General features: G+C 31.8%; 1 protein-coding gene across 1 annotated transcript; it reads left to right on the forward strand.

The window, feature by feature from the left end:
* The first annotated feature begins 1,679 nt into the window (after positions 1–1,679).
* LOC132929527 (homeobox protein EMX2-like) lies at positions 1,680–26,966 on the forward strand. Its single transcript, XM_060994919.1, has 3 exons — positions 1,680–2,715; positions 13,805–13,977; positions 25,891–26,966. The coding sequence occupies exons 1-3, from the start codon at positions 2,073–2,075 to the stop codon at positions 26,158–26,160; spliced, it is 1,086 nt and encodes a 361-aa protein (XP_060850902.1). The 5' UTR covers positions 1,680–2,072; the 3' UTR covers positions 26,161–26,966.

Raw genomic sequence — 26,966 nt, forward strand, 5'->3', positions numbered from 1 at the left:
TATATATATTATAATAGCACTTCAATATACGAGTGCATATAACACCACCAAAAATGTATATTAAATAAATAGAATATAATAATAATAATCAATGCAAACGGCTTAACAGTCTAATAAAGGTGGGCGCCCATGAAATAATAATAAAATAAATAATTTGTGTATATGACGATTACAATAAATCAAACAGTACAATTAATGAAAATACAAAAAAATAGGTTAACGATACCGACACCGCTCGAGCTCTGCCTAGTGGTCCGGAACGCTGGAACAATGATGATGATATTGAGATGCACGCGTCACACCAGGTGACGAAAAACACCGTGTTAGATTCTGTGGCGACAACACACAGAAGAGCTCGTCTAAACACGTTGTTTTCTCGGACAGCACGTTACACGACGCACACGAATGTAATATAATAATTAATTTTGGTGTATGAATACCAGCACAGCAACGCAACTATGCGTGATTTTATGGCAACAACGCACAAAAAATAAAAACCTCGTCGACCACGTGGCCGAACAAGACGCGAAAAAGGCACAACTGCGGTGACGATACGCGATGCCACGACCGGCAAAAAAGGTATATCGACCGTTGCGGTCGACCGCTGGAAAAGAACGCGTATAAGTTCGCAAAATGCCACAACGGCTTAAAATATGTATACAAACGCATTTACCACACACGCGGTTTGGCCGCACAACCCGGCACAAGGCGGCGAACAGACGCAACGATGCGTCAGGCCCGAACGCCAGGAAAAAAGTGTAATATCTAATATAAAGGCTGGCCGATGGCGGCACAGCTTATATAAAATTAGCACTCACGGCTTCGGTACGATGGCGAACTTCGAAGAGGGAGGGGGGAAATTGATAAGTCGCGATAATGCGCTTTAGTAGATCCGCGTTCGAACAATTATAGCTGCAGAGTCCATGCATTATAGATATTATACCTACCTATTTTTACCTATATATGTATATATATTCTGTATAAATGTATAATATAGGTATCACTCGTGTGACATTATATATAAATATATTGTACCGGGTATCAATGGTATCATACATATTATACTAAACTATTATATACCTACCCAGCATGGCAGCGTGTGTTATAAAATTACGACCCGCGACGATTTCGATCCGTTTGCGTCATTTGCGGACGCGCGCGCGAGGGGAAGGCGCATAATAATACAGCTATAATAATATCATATATTCCGAGGGGGCTAGCGCGTTGTGCTTAGGAGTGAAGTGTGGCGACGGTGTGCAGGTACGGTGGCGCGTAAACGCATATTACACATATATATATATACAAAGATATAGGCAAATGTGTATATACGGGTACGTTAACGCAATAACCGAAACCAGTTTTACATATTAAACCATAGAGCGGTGTATGGTATACAGTTAACACCTTAAATACACATGTTTGTTATGGCGTTAACGACGGCGTCGGTCTAAAAGTAAACACGGCGCGCGCCGGCGGGCCGCGAACGGCCGGCCAATGGGCCGCCTCGTTTCCCGGGCCGGTATCGCCGCCCAACCGCGGGCGCCGTCGGTCACGCCCACCGCTCGCGCCGCTTTTCCCTCTCCGACGGTCCCGCTCGCGCGTTCACCTAACCCACCGCCACCACCACCACCATCGCCGCCGCAACGAACGCCGCCGACGCCGCGCCGACCGCGCACTGGTCCGGACCTACGCCGGCAGCAGTCTACCGTCGTCGTCCGCACGTTACATACACGCGTGCCGTCGTAGAGTCGTCGTTTCTGATCGCCGTTTTTATACCGTCTGTACTGTTGTTATTTTATTTTCCGCTTAGTACTGCAGCTGTGCGCGTGCGAGCGTGTTCGAAGTGCAGTGCGCGTAAACGAAACGACCCGCTCGAATGCAGCGGACAACCGCCGTTTTTGGTACGTCGTTGGCGCGCGAGTGATCGTGTTTCCTCCATTTCCGCGTCTTACGATTTTTTCCATTTAAATGTCAATTTCGTGTTGAGCACACTTCCTATTATACGTCACAGTTCGTATATATAAACCTGTCTATAACGTATTATACGAACGACTGTTTCCGCGTCGATTAAAATGATACAAGTGGCCGCGACGCCGATGATCGTCAAACCGAAAATCGGATTCTCCATAGAGTCCATCGTGGGCGCGGGTTCCCGGTCGCCGGCCAGGAGCGAAGGTTCGTCGGTAGCGCACGACGAGAGCGAGGCGTGCAGTTCGGCCGCCGGTTCGCCGCTGAACCCGGGAAGCGTATCGCCGCCGCCGCATCATCACCATCACCATCACCAACAACAGCATCAGCAACACCAGCACCAGCAGTCCCACCACGTGCACCAACACCAGCAGCAGCAACACGAACAGCAGCAGACTTCTGCGGCAAGCGGTACCGGCGGCACAACCGTGTTCAAGCCGTCCGCGCTGCCAGCGGCCGCCGGTTACGGTTCGTCGTCCGTGGCCGCAGCAGCAGCCGCCGCCGCAGCCGCCGGACACTTGGCCAAAGGGTTACAGTATGTGCACGAACCTTTGACGCCGCCGCCAGCTCACCCACATCCTCATCATCCGTTCGCGTTCGCCGCAGCCGCAGCCGCTGCCGCAGCAGCTCACCACTTTCAGCCGAATCCACACCACCCGCAACACCAGCCCACCCGCGACACGTACCCTCTGTACCCATGGCTGTTGTCCCGGCACGGAAGGATATTCCCACACAGGTTTCCCGGCGGTAAGTGTTGTTTTTATATTTTATATATATATATATATTGTATGTTATTTATTCAACATGTGTGCAATATATACGCGCGAAGTAATAATCATAGCCTAAACAAATCTAAGCCATATATTTTTACCACACGACATTCGAAAAAGACTGTTGGCAGTGTTAGGTAGGTATATTTGTTTAATATATAGGCATTATTACGTTATATAATAATTATTAAATAATTAACTTAATATATGCCTATTAGGTATTAATAATACATAAAATACTACACTGCTATAGCATATAATAATATATCTATTTTTTTATAACACACCAGTTTGTAAATAATATATAACACCTATACATATGCATTTATTTTTACTGCAGTTTATCGTTAAAACTACGGATATTTCGAAGCTATACATACAAAAACAGTATATATATTTCATTTATGAAATCCCATTGTATATAGTACATAATATAGCAAGTATATATTATTACACATTTAAGTATTTTCGCAGAGTACAAACACTATAGGTATATTATACAGGCACGTATATAAAATAAAATTTCAGAGGGGTTTACAAAATATAGCAATACATATTGTATCGCAACATAATAAAACAATTTCTTCCTCGTTACTCGAAATTATCTCGGTAGAGAGGGAGGGTTAACCCCAACCCCCCCTGTATACTTGCTTGATATTACATATATCTTAAAATAAAATCCAGACAATATTAATTGTATGGTTTTAAAGTTTTTCTATATTTTAATGAAACACACATATTAATTATATTATAAATATATACATCATACATTATGTACATGCACCTAGAAACGATTTTATTGTTATCTATAATATAGGTATACTCTCTATACTATAACAACACGTGCGAGTGCAACGTAGCCCCACACGTAGGAATAGTCATAATTTTTTCCCGCCTTAATAATATGTTAATGTATAAGTACGTCACAGATATTCGTGCGCCGTATCGTTCGCCGCCTTTATATATGATGTACTTATTATATTAGATCAAATAATGAGTTTTCTTCAAGTACACAAAACATAATATTTGCCTATTTTACGTGACTACACATCGATAAATGTACTCGTATTAGTTGTTTTATTGTTATATTATATATTATAAATCACCCTTATTGCACAGCTTTACCAATACTGAGCATTTATACTTATACATGTATTCAAATAACATTTGTTAGAATAAAAAAAAAGGTCCAGGTACTGTTATTTTTACTCATCTTTTTTTTCTCCCAAATTCCAGTGTACTAAATGTTATGGTGAAAAAAAATGACCAAGTTACGCAATATAATATAATAGTAGGTACCTATTATATGCACAGAACAATAAAACATGTGCCATTTCTATAAATAAATATAATAATATATCGTTCTATGTTGGACATTATTATTTTTCGAATTGAATTTCTGGTAAATTTCACTGACAAGATATAAAAACGCTATTCGTCTAAACATATTTTGTATTTAATGTGAATAGTATTGCGGAACCCCCAGTGTGCGTATATACCTATACAGTACGACCGGTCGAAATTCTGCATGGCCTGTACGGTTATGTTCGATAAATAGTATGGATTCTATTATAACAAATATCGGTACTACTACCTAAGTATATTTTTATTGATTATGTATAGCATACTATATTTAAGGCAACGGGAGGCGCTGGTTATGGGCGTACATTGCGTACAATATGTTATAATGATAATATAATAATGCTAATAGTGTGTGCATGTATGTATATATGTATATATACGTTTCGGCAGCCGACGGGATATAAAGAAACCGTGACCCAATAAAAATTTGTCCTACAATAAGTTATAAATACATGTTATGTAGTTGTACCTATACCCACAACAATAATATAATACGCTTGTAGTAGGTATAAATAAACGATTCTTGGTGTGCAGTGTAATATGTGTGCATATTGAAAAAAAGGTGTTCCGGGGTGTATACATTATATTATCATTGAATATTATGATGCAACGCGCACACGCGGATCATTATTATTATATATTATATGCTCTTCGGATCCCGTCTGAGTGGAAAAAAAAGAAGAAAAAAAATTTGGTCACCATAAAACTTTTGTCCTAGCATTCGTATATCACAGTGTGTGTCCTGTGTACCCATCACAGCGCACGTTAAATACATATATATACGTTCAATTTTCGACTCTTCCTGCAGTACCTATACCTTTTGTATATTACTTATTGTATAACATTTTTTTTAGACATCGCATTTGCGCAATATATTGTGAGGGTCCCGTTATAGGTCTTCCTCATGACGTGTGTGATTCAACACTTAATAATAATGTATATGTATATAATATATAGCAGTACGTGCTATAACGGTTAAAAATAATATTGAATATATGCGCCGTATACCTACCTAAAAAATAATAACAAATATTTGAAAAATCTTCAGTACACCTTTGCCACCTATATATAATATATATATGAAGGATTATAGGAACACCGGATGTACAATATAATATAATATATAATAGCTAGTGATGTGTACACGCTGTATATCATTTCGACTCCTGTTTGACGTTTATCCGCACAGGACCATCGAGTGTACCTACCTTTAATACCTATTATAAAGTATCTCACTTATAAAGTATCCGAGTATCTCACTATATAACTATATATAATTTATAATATAGGCGTACAAACAATGTAGATATATGTATAGGTGCCTAATAATGTCTGAAATATGTATATAACAGCTATATATATATAATATAGCGTGTTGGGTCGTCATTAACCACATTGGCACAGGTTATATTAGGTATATATATTATAATATATACGTCTTAACGCAAATATCATCATTACAGAGGCTAACACTATTCGCATTTATATATTATATACTACACGATGGTCGTAACATAATAATAATGCACATGTAATATTGTAATGTATAAATAGGGACATATATAGTATAGACGTAAAGGTATCGCAGGTATGTCCAATGATCTAATCGAGAACGCGATTTGTTGCACCACATAATATTTGTTTGTATATAATATGTTTAAACCTACGCGATGAATAGATAAAATATATTACGCTCACCAAACCGATTATTTTTCAACAAATTTCCAAATCATATCCTATACCTCTATATATGGCTATAAAATATTATTATTATCGAATTCTACGGTACAGATTTTAAGAGGATTTGTTGTCTGTCACGCTAGTAGGATTATTTTTCTCGTTTATATATTATAGTATATCCACACAGCCTCTTGTAGATTATTATATAGTTGCATATTATAGGTACAAACCAAACATCTACAAAAAAACATGGTTGTTTATAAACAATTGTGTGTAGTGCGTAGTAAACAAATCGTGTTTCTGTTTTGTGTGCGTGTATATACAATGTGACATGTAGGTATATACTTATTGTACACACACACACACACACACACACATACATATATATATATATATATAGGTAATTCACTACAGTGTGTATATATAGTTACGACACACCCTGTCTGTGGCTGGTTATTGTATAGTCACTTAAATATGTATAATAATCATATATGTTATACACACACACAAACACATAAATAATATGTATTTTAGATACTCAAAAATAAATTACAGCAGCGACAATAATATTGTAATAATCGAGCGTATATATAATTAATGTCCAATAATAATAACTGTATAATAATATATATATAATAACGCGTTGTTAAGTTAACATAATGATGCAGTGAGCACTGCTCGTAAAGTCGTAAAGTTGTCGTTCGTTGGTTTAATACGCTATAGTGTTTTATCTACACACACACACACACACACACATATCTATTTATGTATATTACAATATACCGAGAGAACATTGTTATAATGTAATTTGTTCTTCTTCAACCCGTTCTTGGAAATCGGTTGTTTGAACGAAAGACCGAACGCTGTATAATATATTTGACTGTTCGAGGGAACGCTCGCACGATTGTGGTGTGTATACTAATGTACCTATACAAGATAATTTCTCCCGCCCCTCGCAAGTAATATAATAATAATAATAATAAGATAATGAGTACCTTCCTGTATAATGTTTAAAACGAATATTTTAATTTAAAAATGTATATTTAAGGATAACAAAAGAATAGTATAATTATATTAATCCAGACTTTTTGCAAAAAGTGGTATTTTTATATGTATAGGGAATATCTATATTCTTATCTTTATTCTATAAAGGATTTTATTTTTATTAATTATTATTTATCTATATTTTACTTGCAAAATATTTTAGTAATTATATTATCAGTCTTAAGAGTTATATTTTCACTTCTTTTGCGTTTTTAAAAATAATTATTGTTTGTTATTATTATCGCATATGTACCAACTCTATTGTATCAAAGAAATAGTGATCATTCGATAGTAAAATGTATAATATGAATAATTATATTAATAGAAATGTTAGGAAATGCATTGTGTTTTATTTTATTGTAGGTACTTTAGGACAAAATAATATATTATAAAAAAAAAAATTAATAATTTAATCTTATTCACCCATAATAATTGCCCGGTCAGAAATTGTCCACTTACCGTGTATATAACAGTATAGAAAACAAGAACTAGCTAGCTAGACTTTATAATCTACGGGAGACACGTTATAATAACCATACACTTAGCACAATGTATACTTATAATAAACGTCCATTCCAAATATACATTGATTATACCTATACCTAATAATATTTATCCAACATTTTTCTAGCTTTGTGTATTTTCCTCGTCACTGCGCTTATTTTCACGCGCAATGACCGTTTCTAATGGTCTATATATCTATGAAGAGAATATGTACCTATCTACTATCTGCAGTATAATTAGTAAAATACTTGTGCCTATAATATTATATTATTATTATTATTATTATACTTGCTTACAGTTTTCCTTGGGCTACAATGACTTCGATTAAATAAAAAAAAAATAAAAATCTATAAAGTAACCGATAACAACTAACAAGCCACTGTATGTTGCGTGTATTAAATATATGTACATTATATATAGGTATATACATTATATAGTATACATATAGATACGCGCATTAAGGTTCAAATTACTAATTACTGCGCGGACGTTGTTATGATTATTATAAAACGTGTACACATAGCATATATATGTATATAAGTATAGTTAAACGAGCCACCGTCGCCCGCGGATCGGTTAAAAAAATCATAATTTTTCATAGCCTGCATCGTATACTAACTCATTTACCGATGATAAGTTGATTTGTATATAATATTATGTAGCGGTTTTTAAACACTACACGTGTACTTACTTATACCTATAGAAAATTCTCTTTGAAAATAATTAATTTGAATTATACATTCAGATAATACGAATAATATGAATAATATGAATGTATGTATTAAGCCGTCATTTTTAGTACATATTAAACACATTTTATATTTCATGGCACATATTTATTATAATAGTCTACGTTATTACAATAATGTAATAATCGTGCAAATCCAATAATAATAAGTGCAATATTTGTAATACCTATTATATCAACAAAAAAAAACTACAATATATTACTTTCTATCGTTAGAACCACACTATTGTAATATAATATTATTTATAGATATACGTAAATACTTCGCCATCTCTGTATCTGTTTAGGTTTATCTACACTTTTTACTTTTTGGTGTATTATTTTTTAATTTTCTTGTAATATTTACACACTAAAAACGCCGAAAAAAACGTTTATAAATTCGCGAAATCACTGACGATAATATTATACATTGTATCGATTGTATTTTATATTTTACATCTATATGTTTTATATAGATATTTATTGTGCGTTAACAATATATTATTATGTGCCGTGTATATTATACACCTTCAGTATACCTCTGTCTACCATGTTCGTTTTATGTTAGGTATGATTATGTATATTATATATTTATAAGATATATTATTATAACCCGACTTGATTTTTAACACACCTATTGTTGTATAGGTATAGTTTGTTTTTTAAATTTATTTTTTTATTGAATAAATTAACAGCTATTATAATGTTATATATTTGCAGTAGCCAGTCGGGCTATTAGCGCACGGCTGTATAATGTACACACTACACATAGATAGTAGGAGCGCGTTTGAAACCATGTTGACGAAAATAATCGTTTTCCGGCAGCTGCAACGAAAATCTGTGAAGTATTATTATTATATTAGGAAATACACCGTATTTATTATGTATATATGTTTAACCTATTATATACGATATTATAATGTATTATAACATAAAAATATAAAATAACATGGTTTTGTGAATTTCTCGCGTGGGTTTCCAGCGTATTATAGAATTTGTCTTGCCCACCGAATTTGACGCGTTTCCGACCGGTTGAGCTACTGAATTATATAGGTACACATACGATATACGAATGCGCCCTAGGGGTGGTGTTTAACAAGTTTTATTTTACAAAATATACAATAGGTCAGCTTTCGGAATCTCGCGTAGCACTACTTATATACATATATATATATATATATATATATATATTATATATAGGTATATATAATATTGAATATAGCTATATACCTATTATTATATATGTTTAATACCTATAATACCTGATGTGTACACGTTATCGGGCCCGAGGGGACAGTGTTCGGGGTGGCGGAGGTGAAGTGTGTATATTATATTATCGGAGAGGAGAAGTAAAAAAAAAAAGAATAAATAAAAAATTAACGTCGCGCCGCCCGCGGTTATTAATTGCGCCGTCTCGTGGTTGTTTCGGGTCGGCCGTGCGGGCGTGACGGTTAATTAACAGCGATAAATTAGTAGTGGAACAAAAGTGAAAAACAAAATGTAAATTGCCATTGTCAAAACAATATAATAAAACGTAAATACGTATTAAGTGTATTCGTGTATATAATATATACATATATACATTTATAATACGATATATCTATATACATATATTATATAATACATATATGTGAACGAATACTATATTATGTGTATATATATATGTAATCCATACCCGAGGCCTAGGTAGATTTACGCATACAACGGTCAACAGATGGCGTTCGTTGTCGATATGATATGTATATAGGTAGGTATGTGAAATTGCTGCCCATATTATTATGTGTATGTTTAACCGTATAATTATCTCCGCGATCTTATCCGCTCGCCGTACACACGCGATGACATGTCCAGCTGTCTTATCAACCCGACGAAATATCGTTATCAGGCGCCTCTAATTATTAATTACCGCTCGGACGTTGTACCTATATATATATATATATTATATGTATTATACATTTTTTATATCATATATTATGTAGATATTTATTGGTATACCTATAAATAATATATGTATATACGGCACCACAGCAGACCGCGTCCAAAATCCAAATGCGCGTGTCATTGCGTTATTGTTTTATAATTTATTATAGTAATGATGATGAGGGTATATGTATGTGTACTAACCCCTTAAGGATATCCAAAATATATCTCCTATCATATGCGCCAATCGTATCAACTATCCAGTATGTAGTTATTTTTCGAATAAAACTTCTGAAAACATAAATTAATTCATCACGAAGTTGACTTGTAAACTTTTTATTATATTTTTTTTTTTGGTCTAATGTTATTAACATATTGAAAATTTTAATAATCGAAAATTAAAAATGAACTGGGTTATAGTGCAATTTAAAAAAAAATTAAAATTCGTTTACTAGTGAACCTCCCGCACGTTGAATTCAAATATGTTTATAGAAGTTTCATCATTCATCGATTACTTACTATATATACCTAATACGTATATGATAAACTCAACATAATCTAGTCCCTGTTTTCTGAATAAATATATTGTAAAAATAGGGTGGTCAATCGTGTTTTCTCGGTATGTTTCGATTATTGTTTACGTATCATTATAGGTATATTATACCTAGTATATTTAGTGTGTCTGTGCATTGCGCGCGCGTTCGCGTAGGAAGATAGGTGGTCCCGCCGTCGTCCGAAGAGGCGGTGCCAATTAATTTTAAACAATAGAGGTGGATACAAAAAATAATCATAATGATAAACTTCCCAAAAGCGTTTTTGTTTTTTTTTTTATCCTTTTTACATAATATACGGACAGCTTTTTATTAGTCCCGAGCCAGATTACATTACAAAAATAATAATAATAATTTTTATACTGCATATTATTATTATACTGCACACTTATATAACAATACGCGATCTAATATGTTTCTCGTTATAAAACAGTAAAAACCGGCAATTAACGTTTAAATTACCGGACGCGTTTGTTTAAAATGAGAATAATATAATAATTATGATAATAATCATCCGAATGAGACCAGTCGCGCGCACGCGTGTGTGTTTCGGTCGTATAATTTTCCGAGGTGGAGTATATAATAGTTTTGAAACGGGATTTAGAGATTGTGGCGGAGGGGTAGGAGGCATGCACATGGTTTGTAAAACGTCGTGTAATTTTTCGGTTAAAAACAAATTGTTTCCTGTAATTATGATATTTATTGCGTGCGACTTATACACACACCAACGATAAAATGATAAAATCATGTGTGAAAATCGTTGTAAAATAAAAATTCAAAATCAACACACGTTGAAAAATTACCACCGTCTACTATGTTATAATAACATTATAATATTTAACATTAAACAATTGTAATATATTTAAATTATTTTCTGTGCATCGCACGCACATATTATATAACAACATAAATTTTAAACATATAATATGTGTGTGTGTCAAAATATTCTAAACATAAAGTGTTATGTATATAGTTATAATATGCACTACCTGCATAATGATGAATATTGTAATACGAGTTAAACGGTCAATCAGTATTACTTATTGCCCACGGGCACACAATATTTTTAGATTACCAACTGTTGCCTTTAAGTATACCTATACATTACTATATAACTATGTAACTACACAATATAATACATATTATTACTATGGTTTTGAGTTATTTTATATTGTTGTGCACGCAGCGTGGTTGGTACCTGCTTACCTATTCGGTTTGCTGTGTGAACGATAAAATAATAGTGTGTATTAAATGTTAATACACAATAATATGAATAAACAATAAGCGACTTTAATTTTAAATGACGCGATCGCCGTTAATCGGACGTCATGGATAATATTAATACCGTTAAATAAATCATTTTCATATTAAACTGCTTTTAATAATCGCAATTCCGGCCTTTTCACCACGCATATGGATATAACCGGGTTTTACATATCGCGCGTTTCATGCAGCAGTAATGCAATATTATATTACATTATAGTACGTTTGCCGTTTATGTGTTTTACAGTTTTATATATTATTTTATCCGTTAACATGGTCGTTATTATTATAGCCGTCTAAACGGTCAGTTGGTTATCGGTGCACCATCCATGGATGTTTATTTTTTTTATTTAAACGGTGAACACGTTTTTTACAAACATTTCTTTTCTGCTGCTATAACACTCCATGCTATATAACTTACTGAAGGATACGTTCGACCAAGACTTAGGGGTTTAAACAATTTTAGTATGTTCAAAGCTCGTACGAAACGCGTAGTCAAACAGTTATCAATTATATGATTTTTATAAAATATTACACGTATATACGTACTCGGAAATTTGTCGTTTCTATATAGCATTATAACAATAATAATTACACATCATTTATACATTTATTTTTAGTGTTTATGAATACGATTTTGTATTATTTATACGAATTGTTATAGTGTTATGGTCAATGTGTTGTGAGTATACGCTGAATACAGTCTGTGCGCGATAACCCGACTGGCGTCGGTTTTCTCGATAATTCCTATGGAAATTAAACGAACACGATGTAATAAAATGTTAGTAATAACAGCGACACTGCATGTGACCAACGAGTAAATCGCATAAGATAATGTAATATGTTATATTATTTAGATGCTATTATAATATTCTTGGTTGCCGAATATTACGGTCAGCCTAAATTTTATTGCGATGACCTTTATCAGCTTGACCAATACATATATATATATATATGTACGTGATAAATGATATTTAGTATAAATTAATATTATATAAGCGATCGATTTGAATGATATGAATAATATAATATCTCTGTTCAGTAATTGATGAATGATTATAATAATGTCTAACTAAGTTCTTCTCAAATAATAACATACCTATATTATATTCAGGTCTCAGCATCATTTGAAATGCTTGGGTACAGGTCATACAATTACCACCTTACCGGCTCGCTGCTGCACACTGCATAGTTTATATCATGTAGGTACGTTTAAGACAGCCAAGATAGGTAGTTGGTACCTACCTAATTTTCGTCTGGGAGTAGTCGCGCGCAAGATAGAATGAAAAACAATTTAATAGAAAAACGGCGGAGCGACGATTGGAATAGAGTATATAATATATTATAATATACCCTGCTAGTGTATGGCGAGACAATATTATTGAAGTCTCGCCTACACCGACTAATATATTATGTTTAATTTATATAACAAACTCTGCATTGTCCAATTGTATATTCTAATGAAGCTGTTAACACACACGCACACACACGAGCGCGCACATACGTATTAATGCTTACATATATATGTATACACACATGCTCGCGCGCGCTTGTGTGTGTGTGTGTGGTGGGTGGAGGGGAGATATCATATTGGACTCGTAGGCCCCTGTCTCGTTATAATAATATATTCTAAACGAGTTTCGAAAATAAATTTATTTGACACCGCCGTTGAATATTTTATCACTGTTGGCTTTCAAATTAGAGTGGGTACAATGTTATCAGGCGCAAGGATTTTCGGTATAGACCCCATGCCGGGTCATCTTCGTGACACAATCCTTATACGCTCCTGACATCCGATTATCTTAACAACCATTAATAACAATTTTATGCAACTGCGTTCTGTTGGTCGTCGGAAAATGGTGTTACAAAAGCAAAGCGTAATAATATCTAACAAACAAACAACACAGCCACATAATATAATATTATTATTATTATGATGAACGCGTTCAGCTGCTAACTAATTCCGTTTGTTTTTTCTATGAATACTAAATTAAACCTTTTTTTTCTTGTAACAGGTCCAGACATACCAGGATTTTTATTACAACCCTTCAGAAAACCAAAAAGAATAAGGACCGCTTTTAGCCCCAGTCAACTGCTTAAATTGGAACACGCTTTTGAGAAAAATCATTACGTCGTTGGTGCCGAAAGAAAACAGTTGGCCCAATCGCTGAGTCTAACCGAAACACAGGTGAGTGCCATATAATAAATTATACTATTCAATGTAATATGCATATTTTTACTACCTAATTAATAGGCACCTATTATAATTATAGATATATTAAATACCACACATTTTTTAATTCGAGGTCAAGCCATCTTGTATATTTACGGATGCGCTGTTTACATTATAATATAAGCGCCTGTACCTATATGTTGTTATAATTATATTAAATTATTATTTGTCTGACAACCGCAGACGTTTTAATTTTGTTTTCGGGAACCCGTCGTGTTGTGTTTTGACGTTGTTTGGTTAGGTATATTTAAATACGCAGATTACAAAGTTACAAAAAAGATAATTTACTTAGATTTCTCATCGTCAATTTAATATTTATAAATTTGTAATTATAATACTATACAAACGTTTATTGCATCATAACAATATCAATTTTTTTTACCGTTATCGACTAAATAGTTTTCACTTTTCGTTAATCTCATTTAATTACATTTACAATAATCAATAGCCAATAGGTATAATGTATTAGGTAATATCTTTTAATTTATTTATTTCATATTATATCGTATAAATACAATATAGGTACTATATTATTATTATTATTATGACGGCTTATCTACCACTACGTGCATTATATATGCTTTGTGTAGGTATTGTGTACACACTGCTGCAGTACAATCTAATCGGATTGCGCCCGTCTGCAATTACTTTATGGGTCGTTATATTATTATTTTTCGACGTTAAGCATGTACAATGCGGGAGTAATGTTTTGATACCTTGACGTCGGTGATCATTATTGTCTGTTGTCAACACGGCAACGATGCGAATATAATATTTTTCATGTTATAAAGCAGAATGCACAATAAAAAAAATAATAAATACATATTGAAAAAAACACATCGTCTAGAAGTTTAGGCATTAAAACATATACGTGTGTACGTACATATCACACACATCACACGCACACATATTATATTTATAATAATATAATAGCATTATACCAACAACGTCGTTTTCCTGTTAACCTTTTGAAAGGATTATAAATATATGCGACGGATATTATATATATTATTATGGGAGTCAGATTAAACGGGTACTCGCTAATCGCGCGGAGGGATGAAAAGAAATCATAATGGCCGCCGGACCGCTTCCACTCTCATCACTTGTTGTTTGACAAGAGGGTGTTAAACAGCGTAGTTAAATAACGGTTTAGATAAAATTGTTCTCGAAACGAAAATGCGTTTTTAATCATTTTTGCCGGCTATAATATAGTAAACCTTGTTACGTCTATACGGACCCATAATACATATAATAATAATAAATATATATTATATATAATTACACCGTGTTATTATGGCCAATCAACTGTAATTAAATCGTATATTATTTTTTTTTATCACTGTATACAACTGTACTAATTGGTTACAAAATGTTCGAGAATTTTTTCATTATAATATATAATATGTCATCATAAAAAAGTGGACTATAAAATTTAAAATGGATGTTGCCTAATTAAATGTTTACTTGTGTATATATATATATGATAATCTTGCTCTTAGTACCTTACTAATCTCACGTGTTTATCGCAATCTTCCTGTGCATATACGTGTTACAGTGTCGATGTATTATAGTTATTGACAAAACATGCAGTAATTATCGGATGCCAGAAACGCGTTCTGAAAATAATATAAAAAGAAACACGACGAAATTATTAATTATAAATTTGATTACCCGAAATTGAGGTCAGACCTTTGGCTCGTTGATGATGATTACATACATATTTACGACGTTTAGAGGCAATATTATATAGTACATGCACGTCAATCGATTTTTTTATACAACGTTTTTTAAAATAATATTACTCAATGTGGGCTATATTTACTCGTGCAATTTTATATTTATAATATTATAAGTATAACACTTATATTTATAGGTATATTTCAATTGTTATTGTATATATTATATAATATATATTTTGTACATATATTATATATTTTTTGAATATATATTTATATTATATAATAAACACCCCGTATGCGCATCCATTACAAACAAAAAAGGTGATCGAACCAAAAAAAAAAAATTATACAACTTCCTAACCTATATAAGGCTATAACCATCACCCCTTTTGCGTAATCCAATTGGATTGTCTTATACAGTTATACACAATACGATCGCGTATAAAATAACACTCGTGTAAATTAGTTGTTATTCTTTTCGGACCACGAAGGGGATGCGTACTTACTTATGCGTATATATATATACGTGCGTGCGTAACGAGGGGGATATATTTCGAGTGCCCTTCTGGGACCGTTTCGACCAATGACGGAGGCGGGTACCATATATATGCACCCTAAAACGGTAGTCAACTCGCGAGGGCAAATTATAATAATAAGAGGCGTCGTTAAATTTTTTTCACGCACCCGACAGCCCCAAACGGCGTTTTATTAACACGAAACGATTTATCTCGCTCGCTCCCAAAGGACGCAACGCGGCCACGACCGTATAAAATATTATATAATATTATATTGTGTGTCAATTTGTGTTGCATTTTACACGTAATGTTCTTATACATATTCGTATTATAAACATATAATATAGGTAAATATTATATAATAATGCATTACAAAATGCGTATAGTACTATATAAATTCCAACAATATTAATATTAACGAAAGGATTTATCTAGGTAACGCACACTATATTATAATAGCTGACAGAAACAATAAAATATAAAATAAAATATTTAATCATAATTATTGTGTAGAGTGTAGACGGTAATATAATCACGCGAAATACAATATTAATTCTTGTACAATGGATGTAATTTAAAACAATCGCCATGCTACACTGATGCAGAGTCCCTCGCTCATATATATATATTATAATGTTTTATTACTATTATAATATATAATATTGTTTAACAAAACCCGACCGGAATCGAATACTCCACTAGCGACAGCACAACGCGCATTATTTTGGCACTAATTTTCGTTGGTCCGTATATCTGTGTATATATTGTACATTTAATTTATGTATATACTTATATATATGCTCACATATTATTGCACTATACGTCTACTGTGCATATATAATATGATATTGTAATAATAATTATTTTATGAATAGAATTTATGATTCGCATGCACATCGACAATGCGAATCGGTGTTTTTTTCGAATGCGTTTTATTTTTATTATCGCCGTGCCAACGATTTTAGTAGTTATATTAAAATAATATTATATGTATATAGTTAGGTACCTTATACCGTTTTAAGCTATAACAAACATTTTGTCACTTTTTGGTATTTTGTACAATGTTAATTGGGAAAAGGGAAATACATGATTCGGTGCATACTATTGTCCCAAATTGATAATAGCAGGTACCTTTCGTCTGAACAGTTTGGACACAATTTATTTGTTAATAATTACTTGAAGTTAAGGTAAGTTGCATTCAAGTAGTTAGGACGCAACTTACCTGTCGTATTTATTGATGTGTTAATAGCGTCTTGAATGATAATTTCGTAACGTTATAATTTTACAGTTAGGCATATCCATATAAGAAAAAAAGATATAGGTATAGGTATATAAATTATTATATCAAATAGTTATTAAAAACTTTTTAAAATATTTCACAAAATCGCAAATTTCAAAACTATATGTACTTGTATATCTCTAAAATATCACCTCCATTTAAGGGAGGTAGTTTAAGATATTTATCTTAATTTATTAAAATATATAGATGTCAAATTATATCAATAAGAAATGATGATAGAAGTATACGATTGAGAATGGTCATTATCGTCGATACCTTTTTGACTATTACGCTTAATTTTTATAATTAAATACAACGTTCTCAATCATATATTGTATTCGAAATTATCGTTTGGGACGCAAATAACCCGTCAATAAATATGATAGGTAAGTTGCGTCCGAGTATTTAGGACACAACTTACCTGTTGAACATTGAACATTTTTATCAACAATCTTAGGGGACGCAAGTAACATGCAGCCACATGATTGTTATATACAATATTATGCATTATGATATATACACGCCTAAAATTAAGAAAATCACAAGTCATAATTTTTCAATAATTAAACTTATTAAACCTGCTAACTAATAATATATTATAGGTATTATTGAATTCGGTAACATAACCCAAGTTTGTTCGAATAATGGGTATTTTAGGAACATTCATGAAGTACGAGTATATAATAATTATTGCCTATATAGATCAAGGGCTGAGCGTATGTTGAGTATACCGATATACTAACATTATAAAAACAGAATAAAACTATAGGCATGTTTTCCTTAATTGCAATATACGTAATTGTATATTATATATTATATAATATATAGGGATAAAATTGAAAAATAATTACTTATTTTTTATCGTGATCATGCTTGAATTCATGACGTTTATGTATAAAGGACACAGTATATTATAGTCTATAGACTATATAAAATATTTATAATATATAAATCTTGTTTCTTCGCGGTGCAACTAAACACGTAGTCATGGAAAAAATTCAAACTTCCGTATCATTATATAAATATATATAATCTAAATATAGACATCTGTGAGATATAATATTTTAACAGTCTATTAATTATTTTTTTTTTTATTAGAATCATATAATAATATAAAGTTTTTCTTCTATATAATTATTAAACAAATAATTTGTCTGTATCGAAATCGAAATATGAACTAGTAAATTCTGAGTTTTGTACTCTCTGCGGTACTATACTAAGGTAGAGGTAGTAGCAAGAATTATGTTTAATTTATATACATAGTTATTTGTGTTACAAATAAATATAATTATTGCAATAATACGCTAAGACATAAAATACATTAAATTAATTTAAAATAGAATTTCAATAATTAGAGTTTGACTGTTTGAGTATTAATGCATTGAGAAATTGCATATATCTATACATAATATATATGTATATACACCATACGGCATATGTCCATACGCGTACATAATATTATAATACCGCAGTTTTCAACGGCCATTTTGAATTCTGAAACGGTTCATCCACCACTGCACATATGAACTGTTTTTATCGTTTTACTTGATGTCATTATAATAAACATTACACTGATATGTGCATTGGTACATATACGGTACGAGCTAGGGGACACGCCGTTCAGTCGTTGTATGTTGTACATTTGTATGTATGTATTCCTGTTCCCGACAATAACTTAGAACATAATTCGAGCGCCGTAATAATAATATAACGACGGTAATATAGCGCGTATGTCTAACGTTGTACACGAAAAGCGTTCCCCCGAGATCGGCGGCATGATGCTGTGGTATAAACGGTGCTAGGGGTTTTTAGGGTTGGTGGGGGTGCGATCGAAGGGCGCGGCGCGCGTCATCGGCGTTTAATGTAGTGGAAAACTGAGCTTGTTTTATATGTCTTTTGAAATAGCAATCGAAGCTATTGCTACATGTATAATAATAACAGTACAATATATATAATAATATGCGCATGTATCAGACTATATATATTATACATATTATGTTGGAGTCACTCACTCGGCGTATAGGGGGAATATTGCAAAATCAACACGGATCATTTGATATAAAATACTTAATGATACATCATAATGTGTTGTTCATCCGTCTTATTATTATTATCATTATCGCTGTCATCGTATCGATAATTTCGTATCCACAAAAACTTAAATTACTGATACAGTCGAGTTTCCTGTGACTTTTATAATATTTTATACTATCATGATATTCTTGTTTTTAAATGAATGAGTAGCGTGACACTATAGTAAAAATCAATTTATAATTTAAAATTTAAAATAACATATGGAATGCATTTCGACTTATCGTAATTTTATTATCAATATTAGGTATACTATAATTAGTACACATTTTAAAAATAAAATTAATAGATTTTATTTATACAAAAATTATAGTATTTATACGATACACAATAAGTAGGGTGGCTAATCTCTTTTCACGATAAATCATGACTTTTTATATTTATTTAACAAATATACCAAACAAACTTCTATATAGTAGAAAACATTGATTTATGCAATAAATCTATATAAACAATAATAAAAATAAAAATTCTTTCTCTAGAAAAAGCCCGTATATATGCGCATGTGTAATATGTTTTGATGCGTATATCACATATTTTATTATAATATTAAATCACATATAGATACTGCGGAAAATCTCTGGTAAACACCAGTCAGAAAAGCTTAATGGGAAAACGTGTCGTGGACTGTTTTTCCCCGAAAATTGATTTTCATATTATATCCCTATGTGATGCGTGTACTGTGTAAACACTGTATATAAATACGTAATTCTTGCAGTGCTCATCCGCTTCTGTGGATCAAATAACGTTGTTTACCTATATCTCGTATATGAACGTAACGATATATTATTATTTATTAGAATAATAATATAAATGAATCATATGGTAAAGTTTAAATGGGTATAACTTTATTTAGATCCTTAATAAATATTAACGCTGTCGAAAAAATTATAATTTCCAAGAATTACCCCTCTTCTATTTTTCAATAATGATTTATTTGAATTTTGATCTTTGGATTTTTAAAAAAAAAAATCATATTTTTAAAAACTTAGATTTTTTATACCGTTTAATAGGATATGGGTATAATTGTAACGATACAAACTTTCCAGATGGGTTTTTTTTTTTAAATTTGGATGAATTTCAAATTTGAATGAGTAGTTTCGGAGTTATTAAACTAAGGATATGAGTGCTAATAATAGTTTTAAATAAAATATAAAATAGATAACTACTATCTCATTTTGTATTTATTCTTCGTATAAAATGTTTAAATATTCTAAAATAATCATAGCTATCATAAAATTTTCTAAGCCATAAACAATAGATACATAAAATAGACTGTTTACTGTTTAAATGTTTCTTATAGTTTATACAGTTTAACAACCTAGAAACTACTTGTTCGAATATTAATTTTGGTGTATTAACATTTTAAAAATAATCATCTTAACATAACGTTATGATAGAAAACATGGTTCTTATATGGAAAAATAAGTTTATATTAATACAGGACACCTTATTCTAAATAGGATAAAAGTTCTAACTATTTGAAAGTATATAGATATTTAAATATGGTCTTATTGGTCTTTAAGTATGTATAATTTAAATTCTGAAAATCAGTATTCAAATAAATTTTTACTTAATGGAAAGTGAGGGTTATCAATGTTACCATCCTTTGCGAATCACTCTGTAGCTGTGTCATACAAACACACATACACATATTATAATATATAATATATATACAAGCATAATTCGGCACTTCCCACGACGGTTGGTTTTACGACTATATTGTATATCATATTATGTGAAAATTTTGTCCCGGAGCCTCGTTGACTATGTATGATGTATAATATATAATATTATATATTGTGTCACGTACCATATTTTGATGCGCTACCGGGAAATAGCTATAAATCCGGAGGAAGTAAAATAAAAAATAAATAATACCCGAGAAAACAGATATTTGATTACCACCCCTGTGTCGCGACATATGGAGGAAAAGGTCGGAGGAGGGTTGACTCTAAAACGTACTGATATTGTCGCGTCGCAGTATGATGACGACGGCTGCAGCAGCGGTGGTTTCGGGTACTCCTTGGAAAAAGGAAATTGCCATCCTTCGTATATATAATGTATATACTCGTATAGTCATCGCCGTGTATAATATAATACATATCGTCTAGCTATTTTTGTCGCGACCTAAAACGACTCATATTTATTATTGTCGTTGTTGCCGTCACGACGAATAATTTTCGGGATAACTTATACCACGGATAGGGTCATGGAAGACGCAAAAGGGGTAATCAACCGTTCAAAATAAAATAAAAATAAATTCCTCCTACCGCATGTTTGTATAGTTATTTTTTTTGATAAATGTCAAACAATTCGTATTTCTATCCGCAGAAAATATAACGAAAACGAAAAGCTCAATCGGTCTTCAAGGAGCTTAAACGTAGTTTTACATGCTTTTCATTGCGACCACATTTTCATTTAATATATAATATGCATTTATTGTATTCTGATTCGTTTTTAAGTCGCAGTTAGTGATTTAAATATTTCACATCTTCTGCACTCATTGTCTTCAATCTTCATACACACAGTAGTATAAACAAAGCTGTATTGTTATTGCGAACTTTTGTTGGCTTTATTATATATACACACACCCCCAATAAGACCATTAGGCATAAATCATTATACATTACGATTTACTTTTGTGTAGTTAAAACCGGAAGATCGTTTTATAATTGAGAATAATAAATATTTTTATGAACATTGTAAAATAATTTAATGAAACGTTTCAACATATTACAGTGTGTGCATATGTATGGTATTATACATAATAATATAATATCATTTAATGCATACTGGGATCGTAGAAAACAATATTCACGAAATGTATATAAGCGCAATAATCGCACGTTAAATAAAGTAATTATTACTAACATAGAATTCGCTTCACAAGCAATTGGCGTAGAGTTAATTATGCAAGGGATAATAAATTTAAATCTCGGTAATTATATTGTGTATGTATACGACGTTAGATAGTTTTCTCAAGTCGAACACTATTAATTTATTAGAGAAAAACGTCTGTATGATATAATTATTACAATTAAACCGAAAAACAAATGATGGTAATTTACTGCATTTTTTAAAATTTTTTTTTTTAATTTTGCTGTAGAAAATAATATATAATTACACTTAAATAATGTTTAACCTTGAGTCATTATTTTATTTCTGTTTTTTTTTTTTGTTTTATCGCCTGCGCGCAATTGATTTCCATGTGATTATTTGCATATTAATATGGCACTAACCCGACCAAAGTTTAATCGCGGCAACCGTTTAGAAAGAATATTTTATTCCTTGCAGTTATTATTAGCACAATATCGGTGTATGTACTACAATGCAATCAGAAAAGCTGTCACAGGCAAACGAATTATGGATCGGATAAATAATAACTTAATAGATTGACAATAACAATATAATACTGTGTATTTTAATGACGGTTCTATAGAACTCAGGAGTTTTTATCTATAATTATATAATCTGTAGGGCCACATCATCCAACCCACAGAAAAATGATACTAATTACTATAGAGCTAACTGCGGTAAATAATCAAAAAATAAACTATTCCTATATTTTTATATAATTAAATTTTTAATACCGTTAATATTTTTTTTTAATAAAGTAAGTACAATGTACATATTACAGTTTTATATTTTCTGTAAGACTAGTACCTAGTATATTTGTAAATGCGGTGGTAAATGTATTGGTCCGAAGAGCTTTTAATTTTTTATACATAGCCGTCATAGTAAAATACATAATCATCTGTTTTATATAATATAATTTTGACGTCCGGTCCGAGTAATGTAAATATTATATGTATAATATTATTATCATCTATATACATAGTACATAATATTATAGTGGCAGACTCACCCTAACTTTTACGTACATTCACATATAATATACATATATAGCAGCAAACTGAAAAGGCTGACCCCCTTTAGTGATGTGTTTCTCTTACTCACTCGTTCAGTCACTATCGACATGGGTTGTACAGAGCTACCTCCTACCGACTATATATATAACATAAATGTGTATTATGGCAGCGCAAATATTATTTTTCAATCGTTTTATAAATCGGCCATCTTTCGACGGGTGCTTTTGGACGAGAGCGGACTAGTGTGTCGTATGTGTGTGTGTGTATGCATGTTTTTTTTGCCCTTCCGTAAATCATATGATGTGAAATACTCTGCAGTATATGTATGTGCTATATTATATATTTTTTATTTTCCTCGACGATATTTTACTCGGAAATGAAATCGCCCGAGATCCATTTTCCGTCACGTACTGTTTGCGCGCGTATTGCAGATTAACCGGCAATCATCCGCCGAGTAAACAGCCCCCGGCCCCTTATATTTATTTCATCCCCTTTTCCAACCGATCCACCCACGTCAGTTTGACGAACTCACATATTATATCATCACGAGTGAGTACACGAATATAATAATATATTCCCCAAGTACGATATTAAATATATATATATATATATATATAATCGTATATTGTTTGTATTTCATATAAATATATTATTTATACACTATGTATTAAATGCATATCGAGGTATTTTATGTGTGTACCTATATATAGACCGATTTTTTGTCTCAAAAATAAACAGTAGCAAGACTTGTCACCTCCGCTGATGCTTTTTCCGTTTTATTCAATTAATTTTTTTAAACTTGCTTTTATAATATAATAACTATTGTTACCTATATTCCACGCGTATCCTTTTCGGCTTCAGCGGCCACAACTATTTTATAATATACATAGAATAATATAGTATTGGGTATATAATAATTATGAAACACGAATCGAGTTTCACACTTATGGAAGTCCTGAAAGCATTATCATCACAAGACCATTGTCAATGGTTTCTTGATGAAGTATTATAAATATTATTCAGGGGATGTGTTATTAAAATGGCGCTAGGAAAACTTTTAAAAAATTGTTTTTAATATTGAAACGAATCTATTTATACTGATATTTATTGTATTCTGTTTCTGTGTAATGTATTTATTATGTGTATACGTATCATACTATCATATCAATAATAGTAATAATAATAATAATAATAAAATGACGATATTATGATATTAAGTGCACGAATGTGTATATTTAATAGAATAATATAACTGCAGTACCTGTCTATGTTAAATTATATTTTTATATAAATATTCATCGGCATTCATAATAATATATATTATAAATATATAATGTGCATTATGCAAAAAAATATACGTTAGCACTCGAAGGCGACGATCGATGATTATATCCATTAATTTCCTATAAGCCTGTTTGAACTCGACTTATATACTTGAACGATATTTACGTACATATTATTAAAAGAGTTAAAAATGCGAGTTTACAGTTTTATGGTTTTAAATATTTATTATATTATGTTCATGTGTATGTGTTTTAATCTCAACACGAGAAACGTTTAGTATTATTGCAATTGAGCATTAAACATATTATAATATTATGTAATATTAATACAACGCGTGACTCGTCGTTAAAGGATGTATACATAATATATATATATATACCATTTATATATACAGAAAACAATAATTTATCATCGCGTGTATATTGAATATACCTAACTTACTGCAGGCGTCAAAGAAATGATAGTAATAGCAATAAATTGTATTATCTATAATAATAATATGTTTAAATTGTCCGAGTATATAATATAGACTAAATAACTCACCATAACTGTTATAATATGTTTATTGTTTAGTATATATGTAAAAAGAAACCTTCCTGCAACATTAAGGTTATCGATCTACGGGTCACATAAGATCGTAATGTGTGTCACTAAAAATATTTTTTGATTTTAATGTTATTCGTATAATTTCATAGTACATTATTATTTAGTCTTAACGACTTAAGCGTGTCACCATTTATTTGAATTAAAATTAGGATGTCATTGTGAAAAAAATGTTAAGATTTACTGTTATAGGTATAATCAATGTAGTGGGTGAAGTATCGCCCTCCGATTGTATTTATGCAAAAAATATATTATTATATTTTTTACTATATATTATATGGTTCAGATTTCTACAAAATATATTGTCGTATATACAATTCTTTTTGTATTGGATATTGGGTATTAATATGAAGATTGGTGACAATATACAACGGAGAGTGACGAGTATGCAGTTACCCACATATATTATATTTAAATATAAAATAAACACCCCCTCTCCCAACTAAAAAAAATCCTTATCGCCCGCATGAGCATAATGCCGTATTAATGTGCAGTATAATTACCTATATATTATATAATAATAACCATGTCTTCTCTGTTCGTAGGTCAAAGTATGGTTCCAAAACAGACGCACAAAGCACAAGAGGATGCAACAGGAAGAAGAAGCCAAGGTGCAGCAACAACAGTCGGGTGGCGGCGGCGGTGGCCCGAAAAACTCGCATCACGTCAACAAGTGGAAACAGGAGACCCAGAACAGCGGATCAGACAGCGAAATGCACCATTATGGCGAGGGTTCGCCGCATTCGGCGCAGCACAGAGACGATGGTACGATGCACTACGACGGGTACAGTTCCGAAGCGGACAGCGACGTCTGAACGATGCGTGAGTCCGTGCAGATGACATAGGTACAAACAGCGTGGTGTCATCGTTGTACCACGCGATACCTCAGCCGGCGGAGCGTCACGTGATCATTTCGATTATCGTCTGCCCATTGATCTTCTTGTATATATGTAATGTACATACACAAGTGTATTATAATTTTGTTCAATTATTATTTTCCATCTTGTACGCACAAAAATGGAAACTGTCCATTTTTCTAGTCATTTTGTGTGCGTCGTTGTTTTTAAATCCTCCTCTGTATGTACCATACAAATAAATAATATAATATATATTAAATGAAACGTTGTAGATAATTGAAGGTTTATATAATATGTATAATATTTGTATGTAAATAAAATATATTTGTAGTAACTATATTATATATATAAATACAAATAACTCGCAAGTTTTTTTTAATTATTATTATTGTATAATGTACAAAAGACTAATAAAATTATATTTTCATTTGTAGGCTAATTAGAATAAATATTATATATTATTATGTAACACGTATTATTATTATTATTATTATTATTATTATTATTATAACCATTATTATCGTATCGATAAAACATATAAAATTTAATGGAAAAGTTTTATGTACAAAAAAATAAATTGGCCGTTGTACGTTCGCCTCCTCTTTCTGCTATGCATCTAAGACGAAAAATGCGTTCATAAATTATTGTTAATTTTAATACGTATGTGTTATAATTGAAGAAAGCGCATAATTGTTTAATGTTTTGTTCGAATAATAATAATAAAAATTAAAAAATATCAATAATAATAATTTCTCTAATTTACA

The sequence above is a fragment of the Rhopalosiphum padi genome, chromosome 4, assembly GCF_020882245.1.
Source record: "Rhopalosiphum padi isolate XX-2018 chromosome 4, ASM2088224v1, whole genome shotgun sequence".
In the NCBI taxonomy this organism is placed as follows: domain Eukaryota; kingdom Metazoa; phylum Arthropoda; class Insecta; order Hemiptera; family Aphididae; genus Rhopalosiphum; species Rhopalosiphum padi.